This window comes from Bacillus rossius, chromosome 6 (genome assembly GCF_032445375.1).
Source record: "Bacillus rossius redtenbacheri isolate Brsri chromosome 6, Brsri_v3, whole genome shotgun sequence".
Classification (NCBI taxonomy): Eukaryota; Metazoa; Arthropoda; class Insecta; order Phasmatodea; family Bacillidae; genus Bacillus; species Bacillus rossius.
The window spans coordinates 28,160,107-28,179,414 of NC_086334.1; the positions used below are offsets into that span (position 1 = coordinate 28,160,107).

Sequence of the window (19,308 nt, forward strand, 5' to 3'; positions counted from 1 at the left end):
GGGATTTATTTAATTTCAACTGAGCCATGAAATAAAACCGAAAGCAAATTAGTAGTCAGTTAGTTCAACTTTTAGCATGTAAACATCATAAAACAGACTCAATCTACTAAAAGTTCAAATAAGAAGGAGATTTCAATGTATGAAAGTTATTACTTAAAAGCGTTTATCGAAGGATGAAGTGGTAGTCATTATACTATTATTTAATTTTCTGCTATCCTATACCATCCCTTACATAGATGATGGGATGCCTTCCTACCATCTCAAACTTAGCTAATTTTAAGTAGCTGTATTTTATAGGGCACCCATTTTGTCCCATGTGAATATGTGGGAAACTTACCACAGTCGTTCGCCGCAACAAGCTCTTGGCTGAAGTCATTAAGTCCGTTAGCTCCATGTACTCCCTTTGGTCGAGTTTAGCGTGAGCTACCTGGACGCCAAGAGGGTCATGTGATTACAGGGCGCTTTCCCTAGGAATTTCGAGATTTTTAATTGAAACCTACGGTTATTATGTAGCCAACTCCTGGCTCTTTAAAAACCATAATAGGCTTCATTAATTTTTTCACAATATATAATTTAATTTAGTAGAAAATAAATATTTTATGCTTCCTCTCACTAGGTACATAAGTAGGCACTCTGTGGTAGTAGAGAACATTTGGCAGCCAAAAAACTGTCATCCATTGTATCTCCGCTGTGCACTGTTTTAAATTAAAGAAAATGTACGCAAGTTTTAGTTTAAAAAAAAATACTATTAAAATAAACGAAGCGTTACATAACTGTATCTTAGATAACTGTATCTTCGTATAAATTACACCACACTCCGTATTCAAAGTTGTCTTTATTTTGTTTTTATTAACAGGGCCACAAATCAAGAACTTCATCAAAAATTTTTCTGTCAGACATAGCAGCAGAAATATAACTAGTTAAAAAAGAGTTTTTATAGATATCTACAGCAATGTAACATGTAATTCAAAGATAAAATTTACCGTTCTGACTAAAAAGCAAAATGTTTGTTTGAGCTTTATTTATAACATGTTGAAATGATAAAGCTACAGTTACTAAAAACTAAAATGCTACAAAACTAATATATATATATAATTTTTGCAAAACTCCGTTCCCCCGGAGAAACCCCCGGAATGGCCACCGCATGGGGAGCCCAAGAAAAGAAACGGGCTCCCCATTTGGAAGCCACCTGGAAGGTTTTTTTCTGTTCCACCCACCGTTTCTTTGGTAGCCTGACTTGTTACAAGGGATTGTATTCCTACCAGAGAAAATGCCACCATTTCGTCTGGGCAATCCGCCTTGGAGGAGCCGGGGCGCGAACCCGGGTCCTACAAGTCACAAGGCAGGCGCTCTACCCCAGAACCAGAGTGGTAGAGCGAATACTTGCAGTCTTCTGAACACTGACATGATGTTGTTCCACGAGTTTACTGTAGTTTCGTGTGTGCTTACAAACATGAAGTTATTGTATAAACATTTTAGTTATTTGGTTTTAAAGCCACAGAAAAGATAACTATTTTTCTATTACTTCTGGCTTTTTATTTTTTTTTACCGTGCTTAACTTGCGCAACTAATACTGGAAAGCTATTCAAACAACTGTTTGAAAATAACTAAATATTGGAGGTACTGGGACAAATCATAAATGGTAACACTATTTGTAGTGATATAGTTATTTTCATGTAAATGTACAATTTAACTAATATGTAAGTTTACATGAATATTTCTGTTCCATTTACAAAGAAACAACGGAAAACAGAATAACTCAACGATGAAACTAAACAGATAAAAATTGAAAAAAAAAAAAAAAAAAAATTGGTTGTCTGTAACATCGGTTTAGGGACGATAGTTTAACGTGACAACGTCATAGCAAAACATTGATGAAATGATTGCATACTTTTATGAATAAAATTGAATTATCACTATTTTGTACGGATACAAAGAAGGAGTGAAATGAAATCTACAATTTAATTGATAAATTTACTTTTATTTGCACTCATTAATTCAAATATGTCTATTACTTTAACGAAAATATTATTTTAACTATAACTTTTATACATGTTTGCTATTTAATTTCAAGATCGTCGAGAATGTTTTACGCGTTTTCGCAATTACACATTTAATGACGAAGTTTGTTCGTCGTGAAATTAAACTTAGAATTTAATAAAAATGCCCTTGCAGTTAATAAAATAAGTATTAGTAAGTTTAAGAAAGAATTTCGGCTTTAATCTCGAACCCAGACGCTCGTGGTGTGCTGGGGCCGAGATTAAAATTCGTCGAGAATATTTTACGTTTTTATGTCTTCCAGTGCTCAAAATGATATGCAATTGTGGCCCCGGGCACGAAATTTTATTTAGAATTCATTAATAATAACGCCCCTCGTGATAAACAAAGGAAAATATGTATTAACGAGTGCCTGGTTGCCGCGGACGCGGATAGATATCGCGATTCGTTCGGTTCGCGTCCGTCACCGTAGATGGAAGCACCGTAGGGGAATAATATTATTTTGTTTTTATAATACGATTTTATAACAAATACGCATCCCAAATACACCAAACGTATTTATAATGTTACAATATTTTTTTTAAAACATTGTGCAAAAGACCCCGGGTGTAATTTGAATTATTATGTGTAACTGTAAAACATCATTGTTCGTACAAAAACGTATTTGAAAATTCAACATTACTTTTAAATAACCATACCGATTGTGCTGAAAATCGGTGGACGATCGTTAAATTACATAATATTAATAATTCAAACGACGAGAACATGATTGAAAAGTAAAATCGATGGTTGTTACAATCGAGTGGAAGAGAGATGCGGCGCAAGCGTACAATGAGCGTAACGGGACACATCGTAGTGGGACAATGTGCGTTACGGGACACTTTATCGTGCGTGCAGCCGGCGTTCATCGTTTTATTAGACGGTTTCACGTCAAAACATGCCTAAATAAACTGTAAATTATATATGAATTGTCTGTATCATAAAAGTAATTGAGAATATTGTTTTTTTCATGCAGATTTATGTAACATTTGTTTATCAATAGATTTTCAATCATTTCCACTTTAAAAGACAGATAAAATATAATTATTAGTTTGAACAGTAATATGCTATATAAAATTAAACCACAAATTTTGCTTTTTTTAATTTAAAATTATTCAAAAAATGCAATCTGGTATAGTAACGTCTGAGAAACTCTTCAACTAAAAATCGCATTTCTCACTTCAAATCTCTGTCGCATTTAGTTTCCTCAGTCTCGGAAATAGCACCAAACTAAAACCTTCACCGTTTATTTCATTGTTAATCATTTTGAATTTGGCACCGTCGGAGTCTTCTGAAATAATATTTTCTAAGTCTATTTCAGAATCTGCAGCAGTATACATGCTCGCCCTAACCTATTTGTTAACTTTCATTTTTTTTTTCAAGCCTACTCTGGCTTTGTGTCCTTTAGCCACGTCATGTCGGCATCTTTCTTCGCCTTCCCCCTCCAAGCTCAAAACAACATTTAATTCGCCAGAGCGCGACCCTCTTTCCTCGGTGACCCTAGACCTCCTCCCCCGCCAGTGCCGCGTCCAATCCCAGCGCGCTTCGAGGGCCTGCACGCGAGTCAACCTAGGGTTTGTAAGTACGCTGGCGGGGGGCGCCTGGACTGTGGAGCTGGCGAGAGAACAGCGGCTCGCGGCAGCAGCAGGGGGCAGGCGGAGCGGGTAGCAGCGCGCGACGCTCGCTGGCAACCTGCCGTGTTCAGCGTCATCAGCGCGCAGCGAGCATGCAAGGTGATTCCTGACGAACTGATAAATACATCAAGGCTCTAATTGCTAGGGACAGTCATTTTTCGCGCAATTATCTGAAAGCACATTACACTGCAGGGGCGTACGCATTGTTGAAAAAAAAAATGGGGGGGGGGGGGGGAGGGAAATTCAACCCCCGAAATCTTCATAACTTCACGTATGTAATTATAATGTTGCGGGGAAGAAAAAAAAAACGGAGCCATGTGAAGCGCGCTCGCTTGCAGCATTTGACCGATGTCTAGTGGCCGCAGGCCGCAGAGCACAGTTCACATGAGTGCGGCGCAATGCATTTAAGACAAAAATATGGTCAAGGAAACCATTGAAATAAAGTCATTGAGATTTTTAATTTATTCCAATTCGTCACGAATCTCTTAGTATGTATCAAGATACACATCTCTGAGAAATATAATTATTTCCCACGTTTAATGCACTTTTTTTTACATTACAAGTACGTAGATAAGTCCTGTGATCATATGCAAAAAAAAAAAAAAGAAAGATAAAATAAGATGAAATAACAATCTTGTGCGTATCTAAGATGTGTGTTTCTAAGTTGTGGGCTGCTAAGTTACGACAGCACCCCTAATTTCCACGCCACGTCCTACATCGCGCCGGCGCACACTGGCCCCAGGCAGCCGGCTATGCCCAGAGCTGTCGTGTGGGTAGCTGCGCCGACACTCCGTTCACCTTGGAAACTGCCTGTCTCATTGTGCTCCTCCCTCCCCTTGCCAAGACACACGGGAGCTGTTCTGTCGATTAACGAAGGCCGTCGCTCGGATGCCTAATTGTTTTTAGAGCCGCAAGTAGTACTTTCGTACGTCATCCTCTGGGGGGAAGAAGAAAAAAACCAAGGTGAAGATTGTCCTTAATGCGTGTTTGAAAATGAATCATCGCAGTAAAATTATAATGTACACAGTGCCGTGGTAAACACCTTCAGTACGAATAAGTACTTCTTCCTGAGCATGAGTTTCTTAGCGCTTACTTAAGGTTCGGTCTAATGCGTCATGTTGGCATTTTCATTTTCTTGTCATTACTTACTATTTTTTTGAAGGTTTTTCCTGTAAATTTATAACGATAACCCTCTTGAATTTCATGTTTCTTCTCGAATTTTATCATCAGATGTTTCCTTAATGTTATATAATGGCGGTAAATAGTCACGAAGTGTTCATAATTATTATTAATGGCGTGACTAATTACAGCTCGAAAAAAACGTTCAATATAGTGAGAAACTATTTGATCTGACAAATTCAAGATATATATGACAAGAAAATAACCCCGGTGTATGATACAGCTTTATATTGGTAACGTTATTGTAAATATTGTTAGATTACTAAGAAAATCAAATTTTAGTTGCAATTATTCATTTTTACTTGTTTTCTCAGTTGTAGTTAGACATTAGTCCAATATTGGTTCAGCTACTCTGACTTAACTCTGTGGTAGGATGTTGTTTGCTTAGTACTCCCAGCGAATGGGAATGTCTAAACAGTGAAAACAAGAGCCTAGTGTTTTATTTCAAACAATAACTCGTTATAATATTAAACTACATATATTGATGTGATTAGACTGAAACAAATGTATGCTAAGCCTGGCTAATTTTTAATTTTTTTAATTTTTTGTTTTTACGGGATGGGATATTTTTCAAGAGTCTAATTCATTTTGGTACGACTTGACTATACCTCGACCTGAAAGGAAGGTGAAACGCTTGTCTGATCTTCATCCCTCATCAATATTCAAAAGTCTTTGTCAAACGTCATCTCTTACCAGCCATGACTGATTCGATGTGAAGGTGGACATAAGAACTACATTATAAACATTGCGTAAGGTCGAAAACCGATGAACAAAAAGAGGAAAGCAAGAATGTCAAAAATGTTAATACTTACACATTCCATTAAATTTTAGGCATTTTTTAGTCAAAAGATTGGTGTACTTAACTTGAATTACATATGAAGCAACTATACTGCCAGCCAAACAGCCATACAGCCATACAATACATTTTTTTTTCAATGTAAGTGAAAGTATTTAAGGGGCCCGCCTAGTGTCAGTGAGGTGGGATGATAAGTGCGACGCTCGCTGGTGCTTCTAGTGTGGTATCGCCTCTAAGCCCAAGGCTCTGAACTGGCACGCAATCTTCTCGTCGTGCATAGGGCAACTACGACGTTTGAGCGGTAACCATAAGATTATATGGGGAAGAAATGAAGATAAAGGTGTAATGCAAGGCCATTGGGTGCCTTCTTGAATCTGTACCGGGCGTTTCATGTCTGAATATTATTCTAAAAACAAGTGTTTTACTTTAGCCGTTTCACTATCCTGAAAATACATTTTAAAAACGAAATTCGGAACTAGGATTACCGATCCACCCTCACTGCATTCTTGAATGCTTTTAGTAAACAGACACCACTCGGATATATTAAGCAGTTTTCAAATCGCGTGGTTTTTCTGAAGCTCTGTACACTGTGTGTGTGTTCAGGTAGGCGGCCACCTTAAATCACTGAAACAGCAGTTTTGTGGGTGCCACAGATAATAAATATTATGTATTTTTTTTTCCTGCCAAATATCTCTTGGTGGTCGCAACACAACATTTAATTATCACTAGTAAATAGTTTTTTTCCTTTAATGTCAAATTTATTTTTTGTTAACGATTTTTTTAAATTACATTTTATTTTCGTAGAGGCCATACAACTGGATTTTCAGGTGTATCATCCGTGCTAAAACAACAAAAAAGGTATTTATACATAACTATAATACAGGCATAGAAAACGCTTAAGTCAAAAGTTTTAACAAACAATAAGTTCAAATCTTGTATCAATTAGAAAAAAACTGACTGCACGCATTTGCAATACAAATCAACTAACGCGATATCAATAACGTACAAAAAAAATCAGTTCCTCAAAAATTTTGTGCAGTTAGATTGTGGGATATGTTCAAGAGAAATCATTACGTACAGATTTTTTTTTTCATATGAACATGTACAGCTGACTTAATCACACAATCGTGTTTTTTTTATTTCTGCCCAGATTAAGACATTTTTTCTCAGGTGAATATAGACTTTGCTGTGGTAAAAGAAATCTATACCAATGAACATAATACGTGACTGTCAAACCAATATTATTGAATGTGGTGACTAGCTGTTGATGAAGATAAGTTAAGTCAAAATTCATAAATATGATATATCATAGCTGCAACCAAAATTTACGGATTAACTAAATAGCTAAAGGATTACTGATCTCGAAAACACGAACTTAAATCTATGCGGTATACGTTCTTCACACTCACTTTCTTTGCTTAGGTTTACATTATTTACCTGTGACTCAGAGAGTGGGTAATTAATTGAAAATTACTTAATACTTTATTATTCTTTTTTCCAAAGAGTTAGTCCATTATATTATCACTAATAAGCATTACAATTTACAAGAGTAAAATTTTTATATTTATAGCTGAAGTAGAAAACTTAAAAAATATAATAATAGATGATGTAACTGTGTCTGGACACTTCAAAATTTCACAAGGAAGTTATAAAAATATTCGGCTAAAATGGTGATTCTTTAATAAAACAATTACTAATCATCACTTTAACAATTTGGAGGTATGCCACATTCGGATAAAAAATTATGTTATTTTGAAGTGATATGCTTTATGTTTTATTGGGGCCTCCCAATGTTTACCAGTGTTCAGAGCTTTGCAGAAAATATTTTGTCTGACTTTCGTTTGTTCTTGTTGGTATCCTGTTAGAATCAAAACAATTCTGTATAATGTTTAGACAACATTTTTGACTCCTTCACTTATCTTGGGTAGAGTGTCAGGGTATGCAAGAGGAAGTTAGTGACCTGTCTAAATTTACTTCTCAAAAAGAAACACGCATCTATGGCTTACGTGGTTTTCGAACTCATGTTAATGAAAATCACGTTATAGGTGTATTAGTCGTTATTGAAGGATAGAAACAATTTTATATTTCTTCACGAATGTACTAGTGGCTGAGCAACTTAAGAACGCCGTGTGGCAGAGAACAACTGCTAAGCGAAGGGAAACAGAACGACGAGGCGATATCCACAGTAATGTATTCGCATGAAATCACTGAGTCGACTGCGTGGAAACTGGTCCGGGATATGGTTGGTTGCGCCACGCTGTGTTTAAGAAAATATCCCGTAATGATTGGCAGGTCCGACCCGAACCGGGCAGTTGTGGCCTGACTGAACCGTTTCCCTGCGTCTTGTTGGGGAATTATGTTCTGCCCGGCAAAGAAACCACGTATCGTCGGTTTGATTAGCAAATCATAACTCGTCACGCCAACCTTACTACTAATTGTAATGATATGTAAACCACACCACCCTTAAGTATCAATTTTCATTATCAATCAATAATACCAAGGCAAGACAAAGAAGTCTTCTACCAAAGACTGTAATAGGGACAATATGGGAAACTGGTAAGAAATACACGAGACAAGTGATGTCAGCGAACCTGGCCTACGTTTTTAAGTGCGTGAAACTAGTTTACAGTAGTGGCATCTAGCGGCGTGGAGTGTAAAATAGCTTGAAAGAAATGCAGTAAAGTGTCTCGCGCTTCGCCAGAGCTAATTGGCCAGAGTTTTCCGTATTATTCTAATACGATTTTTGTTTCTATACATTAAAATAATATGCAATATTACAATAAAAGTTTGTTTGAAAAATACTATGTTTGCTAATCCTCTCGTGAGACCTCTAGAGTTTGCGTTTACGTGAACCGTCTCCGTTTCCGTGTCATTGTAAAACAGACCTAAAATTGTATTTGTGTTCTATGTAAAAATTTATTGTTTGTGGGTTTGTACAATACATGCAGAAGATAATCCTGAAAAACTCTACGCGAAAAAGAAAATGTTGACAAAAAATGGAATCACCGAGGATCGCTAATTAGACAGACGATAAACTAATATAGGTATAATGACATTATTTACATAGAATTGTTGTGTTAGAAGATTACTGAGACGTGTTTTGAGGGAATATTTTTGATGTAACAAGTGTTCTCAAAGGAAATGCTTATTTTAATAACTGAATAACAAAAATTTTTTAACAACATCTACACAATTTCCCTAGTAGAGACGTGAATATATAGCAAGTCACCAGCTGCCGGTTCGCAGACTAACGTATTTGGAAAGAGAGAAGTCTGAAAAGTGATGTAAAGCTAGAAAACTTCGCTGTTCAATAGTTATGGGCCTAAACACAAAACTAAAAGAATGCAGATTTTAACAGAGTAATGAAAATATGATTCCATATTAATAAGTCTACGTAATAAATACATAAAATGATAAAATTGTGTAAACAATTTAATTTAGGTATTTATTTGACATAACCCATTGTATATCAAATTTGAGAAAAAAATAAGCGTATGACTTAAAAAAACACGGTGAAAATAATTTGATGATTTTGTAGAGTGAAATTGTAGACCAGTGAAAAGCACGTGAGTAGAAAAATGTCAGTCTAAATACATTAGCGACTAACACCCGACAGCTGTATACTACAACACAGGCGAGAGTGTGAAAAATAACCTAGCGGCAAGATTTGTGACTACAAACTTGTATTGCCAAACATTATTAACTTATTTTTTTTTAACAAATTATGGGTATTGGAGGTTTATTGAATCTCTATATTAATTATAAAAAGGTTTTTTTTATGAGAAAATAAAGTGGTTTTCGTTGTCATAATGTTGGTACTACGTGTATTAAATTCATACTGGACCTGTCATATATCAGACAGGCGTGACAACAACCTCGGGTTTTCACACCAAAAACTTAGAGCTGTCTGGTGTGTATCTGAGTCAGGGAGTGGCCCCGTCTGCATGAATATACATGGTAAATGGGTGAAGCCGTTTTTTCCCTTCAACTAACTGTTTCGCCATGCTTGTTACGTACACGTAAAAAATATTGGCTGAAGCTTAGTTAGCGTTTGCGTTGTGTAAACAGTTTTTTTTTGTTGACAAAGGTGACGGAGATTCCAATTCATACTTACTAACCATCATCATCATCATCAGACGTTATCAAGCGCCATTTCCCGCAATGTTTTGGGTGGAACAAAATGGTGTTGGCGAGGTCAAAAAGTGACTTCAGCTACGTCACAACATGCCGTCCCCTGACTTCTCCTCAGGGGCGTAGCCAGGGGGGGGGGTTTAGGGGTTCAACCCCCCCCCCACCTTAGCACCAAATCTTTAATTAATTTCTTATTCATAACTTAAACAAATTTCATATTAAAAGTAATAACATTTTTACCATTACAATATTTAAATTTAAGTACCGAAAACTGCTAAAATAGCACTATTTTACACCTTAAAATCCAAATTTTCCCGGTCGCTTTAATACGGGGGGAGGGGGGGGGGCATGCTTCTTAACACCCCCCATACACAAATCCTGGCTACGCCACTGCTTCTCCTGACTCCATGATTGGAGTCGGTGCACCTCGCCTCGTGTCTGTGGACCTGCCTGTGGCGGTGGCGCCCGAGAGCAGACAGGCGGGGACTTCTTCAAACAACACGTCCCTGCCTCTACGGCGGACGGTGGGAGAGGGGGAGGGGGGCCCTCCGACTGCCCTAAGCCGGGTCGTTACCACAACGCCGAAATACCATAACGCCGAATGTCAAAATTGACCACAACGCCGACAGCTAGAAAAATGTTGTGTACCACAACGCCGAAATAACAACTGAATGAATTTGTGTGTGTTTCTTAAATGTACCTTAACACCGAAATACCACAATCAAATTTAACCTAACCTAACCTAACCTAACCTAACTTAACCTAGCCTATCCTAGCCTAGCCTAACCTAGTCTAGTCTAACCTAGTCTAACCTAACCTAGTCTAACCTAACCTAGTCTAACCTAACCTAACCTTTGTGTCAGTCCTGCAATGACATTTTTCGGTGTTAGTGTATTTCGGCGTTGTGGTAATTCGGCGTTGTGGTACACAGCAGTTTTCTAGCTGTCGGCGTTGTGGTCAATTTGGCATTTCGGCTTTGTGGTGCGTTACCCCCTAAGCCGGGTTCGTGAGCCAAGCGAGGGATGCAACACGCAACCAACGCAAGAAAAGCACTGTTGTTCGCAAGTCCGTAAGACGCACCACGTCATCAACTAGACAACTTGAAATTTTAAAACAGCAGAATACAATAATTTTCTTCTCCGGGCTTCTTTCGTTCATTCTCGTGAATCACGTAAATATATGAAAATTTCAGCGATAAGTCATTTTTTTCCCCGTTGATATGAGTGCCATTTTTCTTTCGCCGTAAACCTCGTGTTTATAATAACAACATCGTGGCCTTCTATGCACATTACATCTGCGTCTTTACAATTTTTTTTTTGGAACACTTCACTTCCAATGTGACCGTCAGGAACGCAAGTTAAAATGCTGGAAAGTTGGAAGCTGAACAATGCTTGCGTTGCGGTATTGCGTCTTGCGTAGTTTATAAACCCGACCTTAACGTCCCTGCGTTACGACATTGAAGCAATACGTCACTCGCGTGTGCATTCACGTGGCCGCCACGCGCGTTAGAAGCGAAACTTCACAGACAGAGGGATGGGAAATTTTGCAGAGTGCACAAATGTTTGAAATACGTGTTCCAGTAATGTGAGACTATACAAGCGCACAGGTGATATTACAAGTGTGCGAGTGGATAAGAATGTGTTCGAGTGTGAAGGTATGCGAGTGCGCAAGTATGCACGTATACATTTGCTCGAGTAGGCTACGCAAGTGCACACAATCATACAATCGAGCGCTGCTACTGTCATCTCTGTTTTCAGCATATACCCAATTTTATGGCTTTAATGTGATACAAAAATTTTCGTTTCACTTTTTGTTACTCTCTAAACGTTATACTTTTATCGTTATGGTCTAATAACGTTGACCGGTACCGGTTGAAATGAAGTTTCACTTCAATAGTTTTTTTTTAATGAGAGCGTTATTGAATGTAAAATTTTCATCCACATCCGGCTCTTCATCTGTCGGTCTGTTACATGCTTCTCAATGCATAGACTTCGTCGTATTTAGTACCTTATTGGTGAGATTGATTCTGATCTCCACGTGCGCTGAATAAAATAACGTTTCCTGGGAAGGAGGGGGGGGGGGGAGATAGTTTTATCATTCATTTATTTCCTTTTCAAGCTTTAGGATCCGCCATCAATTTTACATTTGGTACAACTCTGAAAAACGTTATTTCTGCTCATAATGATAGGTAAGGCATCGCGAGCTAGTCGCTAATCTCAACAAAAAGAAAATAGTTTGAAACCCGTATTTTTCCTACATAATTAATCTCAAAATGTTACAAGCCTCAAATGGCCTGAAGGAGGGATATCAACCATAACTCTGTGTTGCCATGAAAACAAACCGATTATATATTTTTTTGTTCCGTTGAATGATTTGTATTAAATATTTTCGCCCCATATCGTAACTGCAACCGTGAACTGCATCACTGCTGTAGCTCTTCAACACCCTATTTCTAGTGACGTGAGTGGCTTTTAGCTGGTTGGTAAGCTACATATACTTTAAAGAATACCTTGATGTAGGCTTTTGGACATACGCCATTGCTTAGCACATGTATGTCTGCAGAAGAAAACTACAATCAAACACAAATGACAAAAAACACAAATTAAGCAAAAATTGCTGTTGTCAGGGTTTAACGCCACACAATATTCTACAACAGGAATATGGTCAACAAACAAGGAAAAAACAAAGAAAAATGGACTAACAGAACTAAAAAACCCCCACAAATGATGAAAGCACAAACATTTGTGCTGTCATCATTTGTGGGTTTTTTTTTTAGTTCTGTTAGTCCATTTTTCTTTGTTTTTTCCTTGTTTGTTGACCATATTCCTGTTGTGGAATATTGTGTGGCGTTAAACCCTGACAACAGCAATTTTTGCTTAATTTGTGTTTTTTGTCATTTGTGTTTGATTGTAGTTTTCTTCTGCAGACATACATGTGCTAAGCAATGGCGTATGTCCAAAAGCCTACATCAAGTCATGCACCCCCATTGCACAAATCTTTCAAAGTTAAGGAATACCCTCTCCTGAAGAAAACGATAAAACTTTAAAGACTGGTTTTCAGTCGTGAAGCTATCAGTCATTCAGGAGATACAAGCGCCTAGATTTTCTAAGAAAACATCTGCATAATAAAGTGAGCGCTTGATGTCTGGGCTCAGGGTTTAAAATATGCCATGGATATTGCTGAAGTTTTGCTGACAATGAAAATAACAATCAGCATTCGTCTCAGTAAAAAATACAAACAATTATATATATATATATATATATATATATATATATATATATGCCATATCACAAATAATTTTGCTACCGAGGGTTCTAAAAGCTGTCAAGTCTCGGCGTAACATGTTTGAACATTACTTTTTTTTTTATTGTATGTATTTCTGCTGTCTGAATGTGACACCAAACTTCTGATAACCTGTGTTTTTTTTCATACACTTATAAGTAAAATGCACGTGTCAATTTTTTAAACTTTCGCAGGAACTCCGCAGATTCAGTTTACCTACGAAACGCTATTTTCACATCAACTATTCTGTCTGACCGAATATCACGGCCATTATGATGGCATTCGATATATGATACCAAGTTGCAATTATCTCATAATAAAATTAAATTAAAACTCACGAATGTAAAATTACTTTTTATATCTTTTTAGTTTCCTTTTCAAGAACAGCATGTCCACAAAAGAATGTCCCAATTATAAATTTTAAATAGTATCAACTGTAAGTGTAGTAGAGTGTTGGTTCAAGGTCACAATTAAAGAGTAACTCAAATAGTTTTATACAAGCGCATGCGCGAGATCTGCTTTGCTGTTTTCCCGCTTGCAGCGCCACCTACGAAAAAATGGCGGTTCCTGAGAGTAAAGAGTAAAGGGAGAATCTGTAATTTCTGTTCAACGTGTGTTTCGTTAAAAGTTTAATTGTGATCCCCCGTGTGGCAAAAATTTCCGCCGATGGTATAGGCAAATCGAAACGACCGGATGTTTTTGTAAAGGAAAAAGCACGGGAAGACCACCAAAAGTGTCTGTACAGGATGTTGACCGTGTCAGAGCATCTTACCTGCGTAGTCCTCAGAAATCTGATCGGAAAGCAAGTCTTGAACTTCAGGTTTCAAAGACGACCGTGGAAGGTTTTTCGAACACGTCTGCACATGCGTCCATACGGTTACAGTTGCTGCATGATTTAAAGCCAGATTACTATGGCGTACGTTGTTCCTTTGCACTTCAATGATTTGCCAGAGTTGTGACACAGACTTGAAGACGCTATTGCTTCCATTACTACGGACGTGTTAACCAAAGTGTGGGAAGCATTGGACTTTACTTAAGTTGGATGTGTGCCGTATAAATAAAGATGTACATAATGAAAATCTGTAAGAAAAACTAGATTAGTTTACCTTTAATTTAATTAATGATTTGTAGTAAATAGTCTAAATTAAACTGTTAATGGATATTCTGTATATTAAACAAACTTGACAGTAATATTTGTGCCCAATTACTCGTGGAGTTCTTTGGAACGATTTTTAAACGAAGCAATATATATTAGTTCTTGTTATTTTTATGCGAATAGTTGTTAGGACGAGGATTAAAATGATTTTGAAATGCATGTCTGTTCAGCAACTGCTCGTGCTGGAGTCAGGAGAAGGCGCGCATGCGGTAACACTGGGTCCGTGACCGGCGGATGTTGGCGGGCCTGCAGAGGGTTTCCGACACCTCCGCGGGCCCGCGTACATGGCCGGTGCCGCGGAGGGCCAATGGGCGGCCGGGGCTCGCGGTGACGTCACACCGGAGAGGGGGGCCCGCTCCACGCGGCCGGAGCGGAGGGGCGCGCGCACCTCCAGTCTGGCGGAAGACGGAGTGCGAGGAACACCTCTCGACTTGCGGCGTGTCGGCCCCGCTACTGCATCGCTGCAGTGCGGTTTCGGGACGAGACAGCCGTGGCTCCAGCAGCCATGGCGACTGGTGAGTACCGCGCTGTTCTTTTGTTTCTTCCTCCTCTTCTTCTTCTTCCCCGTGGAACACTTGCCGGAGGCTCCTCGCGGACCGTCATGTTTTATTCATCGTCCAGCCGCAGAGCCTCATTCCGACTGCGACGCGCAGGGAGGCACCCTCGTTCCCCGCTGGCCAACTCCCTTGAGCCCTTTTCCCGCCGAAAAGCGCGACAGTTGGCGCGGTGTCGCGTTTCCGGGACGGCGACTCGACCAGAACAGACGGCGTCGCCGGCGAGAAAGCCCCCTCCTACGCGCTGGCGGGCTCACTTAGCGACGGCGTTCCTTCCTTGGTTTCTCGTCGCGTTTCTCAGCCTCCCTCTTCGCGGTGCCAATATGATAAAATAAATAGCATGTCTGCTAGTGTTGATCGCTAAAATAACCCAAACTGTCTGCAAACAGATACAGAAAAGGAAAATGAAGTATCTCTAACAATCTTTTCTTGAGCTTCTTATTCTTTCTAAACAGCTGAAACAAAAACGTTTGATTGTAAGCGTACTGTAGCCTCAAACAGTTTGTGGATTAGTATGCTCCAGTTGCCTGTAAAGAAAAGAAAAAAGTAATAATCAAGAAGTTAACCGAATATATTCATTTTTTTTCTAGTGAACTACATAACAACATATTTGGCTTTCACGTCGCGCTTTATAGCGTTATTCAGTCTGAGATAGGGCAGAAATTTGCTTTGCAGCATGATCAGAGCATATCCAGATATTTACAACTACTACAGTCAAAGTCGATTTAGGTAAGCCAGTTTCGCAGTGCTAATTATATTACGCGCTATACCCTCTTATTCGCACTAGATAAGCCATCATAGATTTCCCTAAATACGCAATCTATGTAGCGTTCCGTTTGTTTCGGGAAGCTCGTCAACCAAATTATGTAAGTATTATCCGTTTAAAATTAAGTTAGATCTGTTTAGTGCGTGGAAAATAATTGCGTAAAAAATTAACTTTTGTCTCGAGAAACTTCTGTTAGTTAGTTCTTCGCTGTGACGTCCCATGATTTCGCCTTAGCTACCTAGTAATGTTTTTTTTTAGATAAATTTTCCGCGTTGCGTAAGTGTCTGATGTGCTCGACCTTGCTGCTGCCCTTTATTCCCAACAAACACGACGACGCGGGCGAGAGATCCCGTGGACCGGTCGTGCGACCTGGATCACCGCGCGATCGCGACGCTTTCCCTCCGAGTCGGTTCCGCGGACAAGAGCGCCCCAGTAGCAGTCGTCCTCAAGAGAGAGGGGGGAAGACGTTCCTCCGTCCCGCGTCGCCGTCAGAACCCGTCGAGCGTGCAAAATAACATATGTTTTGTAAATTTTGTACATTCGCGAGAAAAACATCCGTATCGGCACAAAATAAGTGCCCGCGGTAATACGTACCTACTTGTTTCGGAATCTCACCCGGATGTATTTAATGCTCTGTCGTTGCCCCATCAACCTCCAATAGTTAAAAGTTGTTTGTAAACAGCGCCCTGAATAGGTTTCCAAGTATTAACTGCGCAAATTAATAAACAAAATAAAACAAAATAAAGTCAAATTGTTGACTTTTTGGTTATCTTTTTCGTGATTTAAAAAAAAATATGCTTGAAAGAAACATAGATTAAAATATAAAAAAAATAGGCACCAATTTTTGTGAGAGATGCTTAGTATTATCTAGAAAAACGTATTTCATAAATGCAAAAAAAATAACCATAGCCATGTGCTGTGCAAAGTTACCTTCTTGTAGTACTTCTTAGCAACAGGTTTCGAAATGTATATTTTGTAAAAGTGCGGTTTTTTTTTAATCTGTCGCCAGCCCTCGGGAGGCTGACGCAAAGGACATGGCTGAAAATGTACATCCAGACAGACCCGTCAGTCAGCGAGGAGCCCCCAAAAGCTATAAAAGAAATGTTTTTTTAAAAATGATTTTTTTGACGTATTTACGTCCATCAATCAGTTAATACTATAAAGTTTCCCTTTGGCTTTGTGAACTTTAGCTCGCGCCATCCGCCACAGATGGCAGCACCGTGGTCGCACATTCCCGTTCCATTGACGATATTACTCTCTACCAAATGCCGTACAAAAAAAGAGCTAAGATGTTGCACACGTTGGAAAATGTTTTCATAACGGTTAAACAACGCAGAATGTCTTGAGTTGTAGCGGTGAGGTCAGGGTGTCCACAGTTAGTACTTTCGTACTAGATCTAGTACTTTTATAACTTTATTAGTGGTCAAGTACATATCTAGTACATTTTTCTTTAATATAATAATACTATAGTAACTACAATATGTTTTATTATTAAGCGTAATTATTTTTAAAAACTATGGAATGTATATGTGTGTGTGGTGTGATATTTAAGTTCGAGCATTGCAATGTCATAATAACTTCCTAAATTGTTAAAAATCATAACAAATTATAATTTAGTACTTTTTTTTTCTTCAAATCTAGTACTTTATTCTCGCCTAAGTTGGTACGAAATATTTTTTTTCCTTGTGGACACCCTGGGTGAGGTTTGGCTGAGGTTATGTCAGCGGGAGAGGACCTGTCCCTCGCAGTGTCCCGTGCACGCTAAGCTGGCCATGCGCGGCGGGAATGCATTTCCCCCGCGTGCGGGGATGCCTGCATAATGAGGCACCCGCCCCTCGGTGTGGTAACACTAGTGCGTCACCCTCCCTCCCCCTCATTTCCCCGATTCCGCTCTTCTTTTCCAAGGCTAGGCCGAAGTGCGGCCAACGTTTTGACTAACCCGCGAAAAAAAAAGAAAAAAAGAACACATTATTTTTTCGTCTTCGTCATTTTGCTTTATTTTGGCATCCTACAATTCCAAACATGTTTATGTACCATATGCAGTAAGCTTCCGTGCAAAATTTGTTGGGTCGACATGGCATATGGCTTTGGATACTTGTTGAAGTCAACAGTTGTGAGCTGGTGTGGTTATAATTATAGTTGTAGTCATTCGCGTGAAATAATAAGTTATTTCCTCGCGACGCTTACAGACTAGAGCCTGTTCGTAAATAGGTGGTTGCAACAAGGTACAAAAGACCTGGGAGACATTATTTATACCTTGAAATGCTAAAACATATTGGGATAAAGAGCTCAAAATTAGAATTAAAGTAAAAAGATGGAAAAATCTAAGACGGGGGAACCTAATCCCCTTTAAATAATTTCTTAAACGAAATAGTTTTACATTTTTAGCAGGAGCGGACGGCGAATTTCATTTCGGGAAAGAGGGATTTATCGCTCCTCCCCCTTTTCCGCTTGCATACGTATGTTACGTAAAAAGGCTAGCAAAGTTAGATACTTAATGCACTAACTTATTCATCAGCAGTACCTCTGAAATATTAGTAAAATTTTAAATTATCGTGTTTTCTTCCTTCGTACCATTACGTTGGAGAAAAATCCATTTAATGAACGTGATTTTTTTTAATTTGGATTATAATTTTAAGTTTTGCTGTTGTATTGGAATAGTTATACTCATAAAGTACTTTAGTGAGTAATCAGGATGCTAGGGATTGCAAATTTTAATATTATGGCTGCAGGTGTTCAGTCGGGTAGATCGTGTTATTTGATCCGTCGGAATTCCTCCGCAGAGTGTTTGAAATACACGCTTTTACAGGAAACCACAGTGAAAATACGTAGTCTGATCAAACGACAGAAAAACAAAACAACAACAAAAATAATAAAACAAGTTATTAGCCAAACTTAAATGCCAACTTTTGAGACTTAATTTTTGTAAACCATATTTTGAAACTCTGCATCGTAGTTATAAATGTATCTTTTAAAATGTACTTACCAAAGTCTGCTAAACTATTCAAATGACATAATAATTTACATCAATAAAATTATAGGTCCACCGTTTAAAAATAGTTGCACGCAACACTAGGCTAACATTACAGCCGGCTCACTGCCTTGCGTGCAGAGCCAACCTTGGGGTGAGGTTCATTTCGTACCGTGAATCACTTGAACGTTCACTTTTAGAAACGTATGGTTCACTTTCACATATTTTAATTATATTATCAGTTTTACGCATACGGAGCAGGAGCTTTAAGTCAAGCAGAGAATTACCAAATATTGATGGAATATAAACATTTGTATTGCAGCTTATAATGTTGAATATAGTTATTTTACAAAGAAATTATTCGGAAACTAGTTTCCAAAACATTTTCTTTTAAATCTACAAATATAATTGTAAATTTTACATTACCTTCCTGTGTAATATGTAAAAGATAATTATTTATCTAACCTAGCCCTTGCAAAATTACAAAAAAAAAATGTTTGGAATCTGGTTTCTAAAGACTTTCCTTGTGAAATTTTTTAATGAGTAGTCACCTTATAATGCTGTCCTTAGGAGTCAGTTTCTTCTCTCAAACCACCGCACCAGTCTTCTTAAGGCCGCGGTTTTGGATTGGTTTCCTATTTCGGCGTGAAAATGTCCCCTGCGATTTTCTACTCCCTCAAACTCAATACAAGGCCAACAAAAAAAAAATTATATGTTTTGTATGTCTTTTTCTCTGCTATCTCTCTGTTTACATAAGTGGGGTTTTTGAACGTTTGTAGATATTGCAATAAATTTTACTTTA

General features: G+C 38.4%; 1 protein-coding gene across 1 annotated transcript in view; it reads left to right on the top strand.

The window, feature by feature from the left end:
• Positions 1-14,623: 14,623 nt before the first annotated feature.
• LOC134532937 (uncharacterized) overlaps positions 14,624-19,308 on the top strand; it is a 429,205-nt gene continuing 424,520 nt past the window's right edge. The window contains exon 1 of the mRNA XM_063370011.1: positions 14,624-14,730. Coding sequence (XP_063226081.1) covers positions 14,721-14,730 — 10 coding nt within the window. The 5' untranslated portion in view covers positions 14,624-14,720. The remainder of the gene's footprint in view (positions 14,731-19,308) is intronic.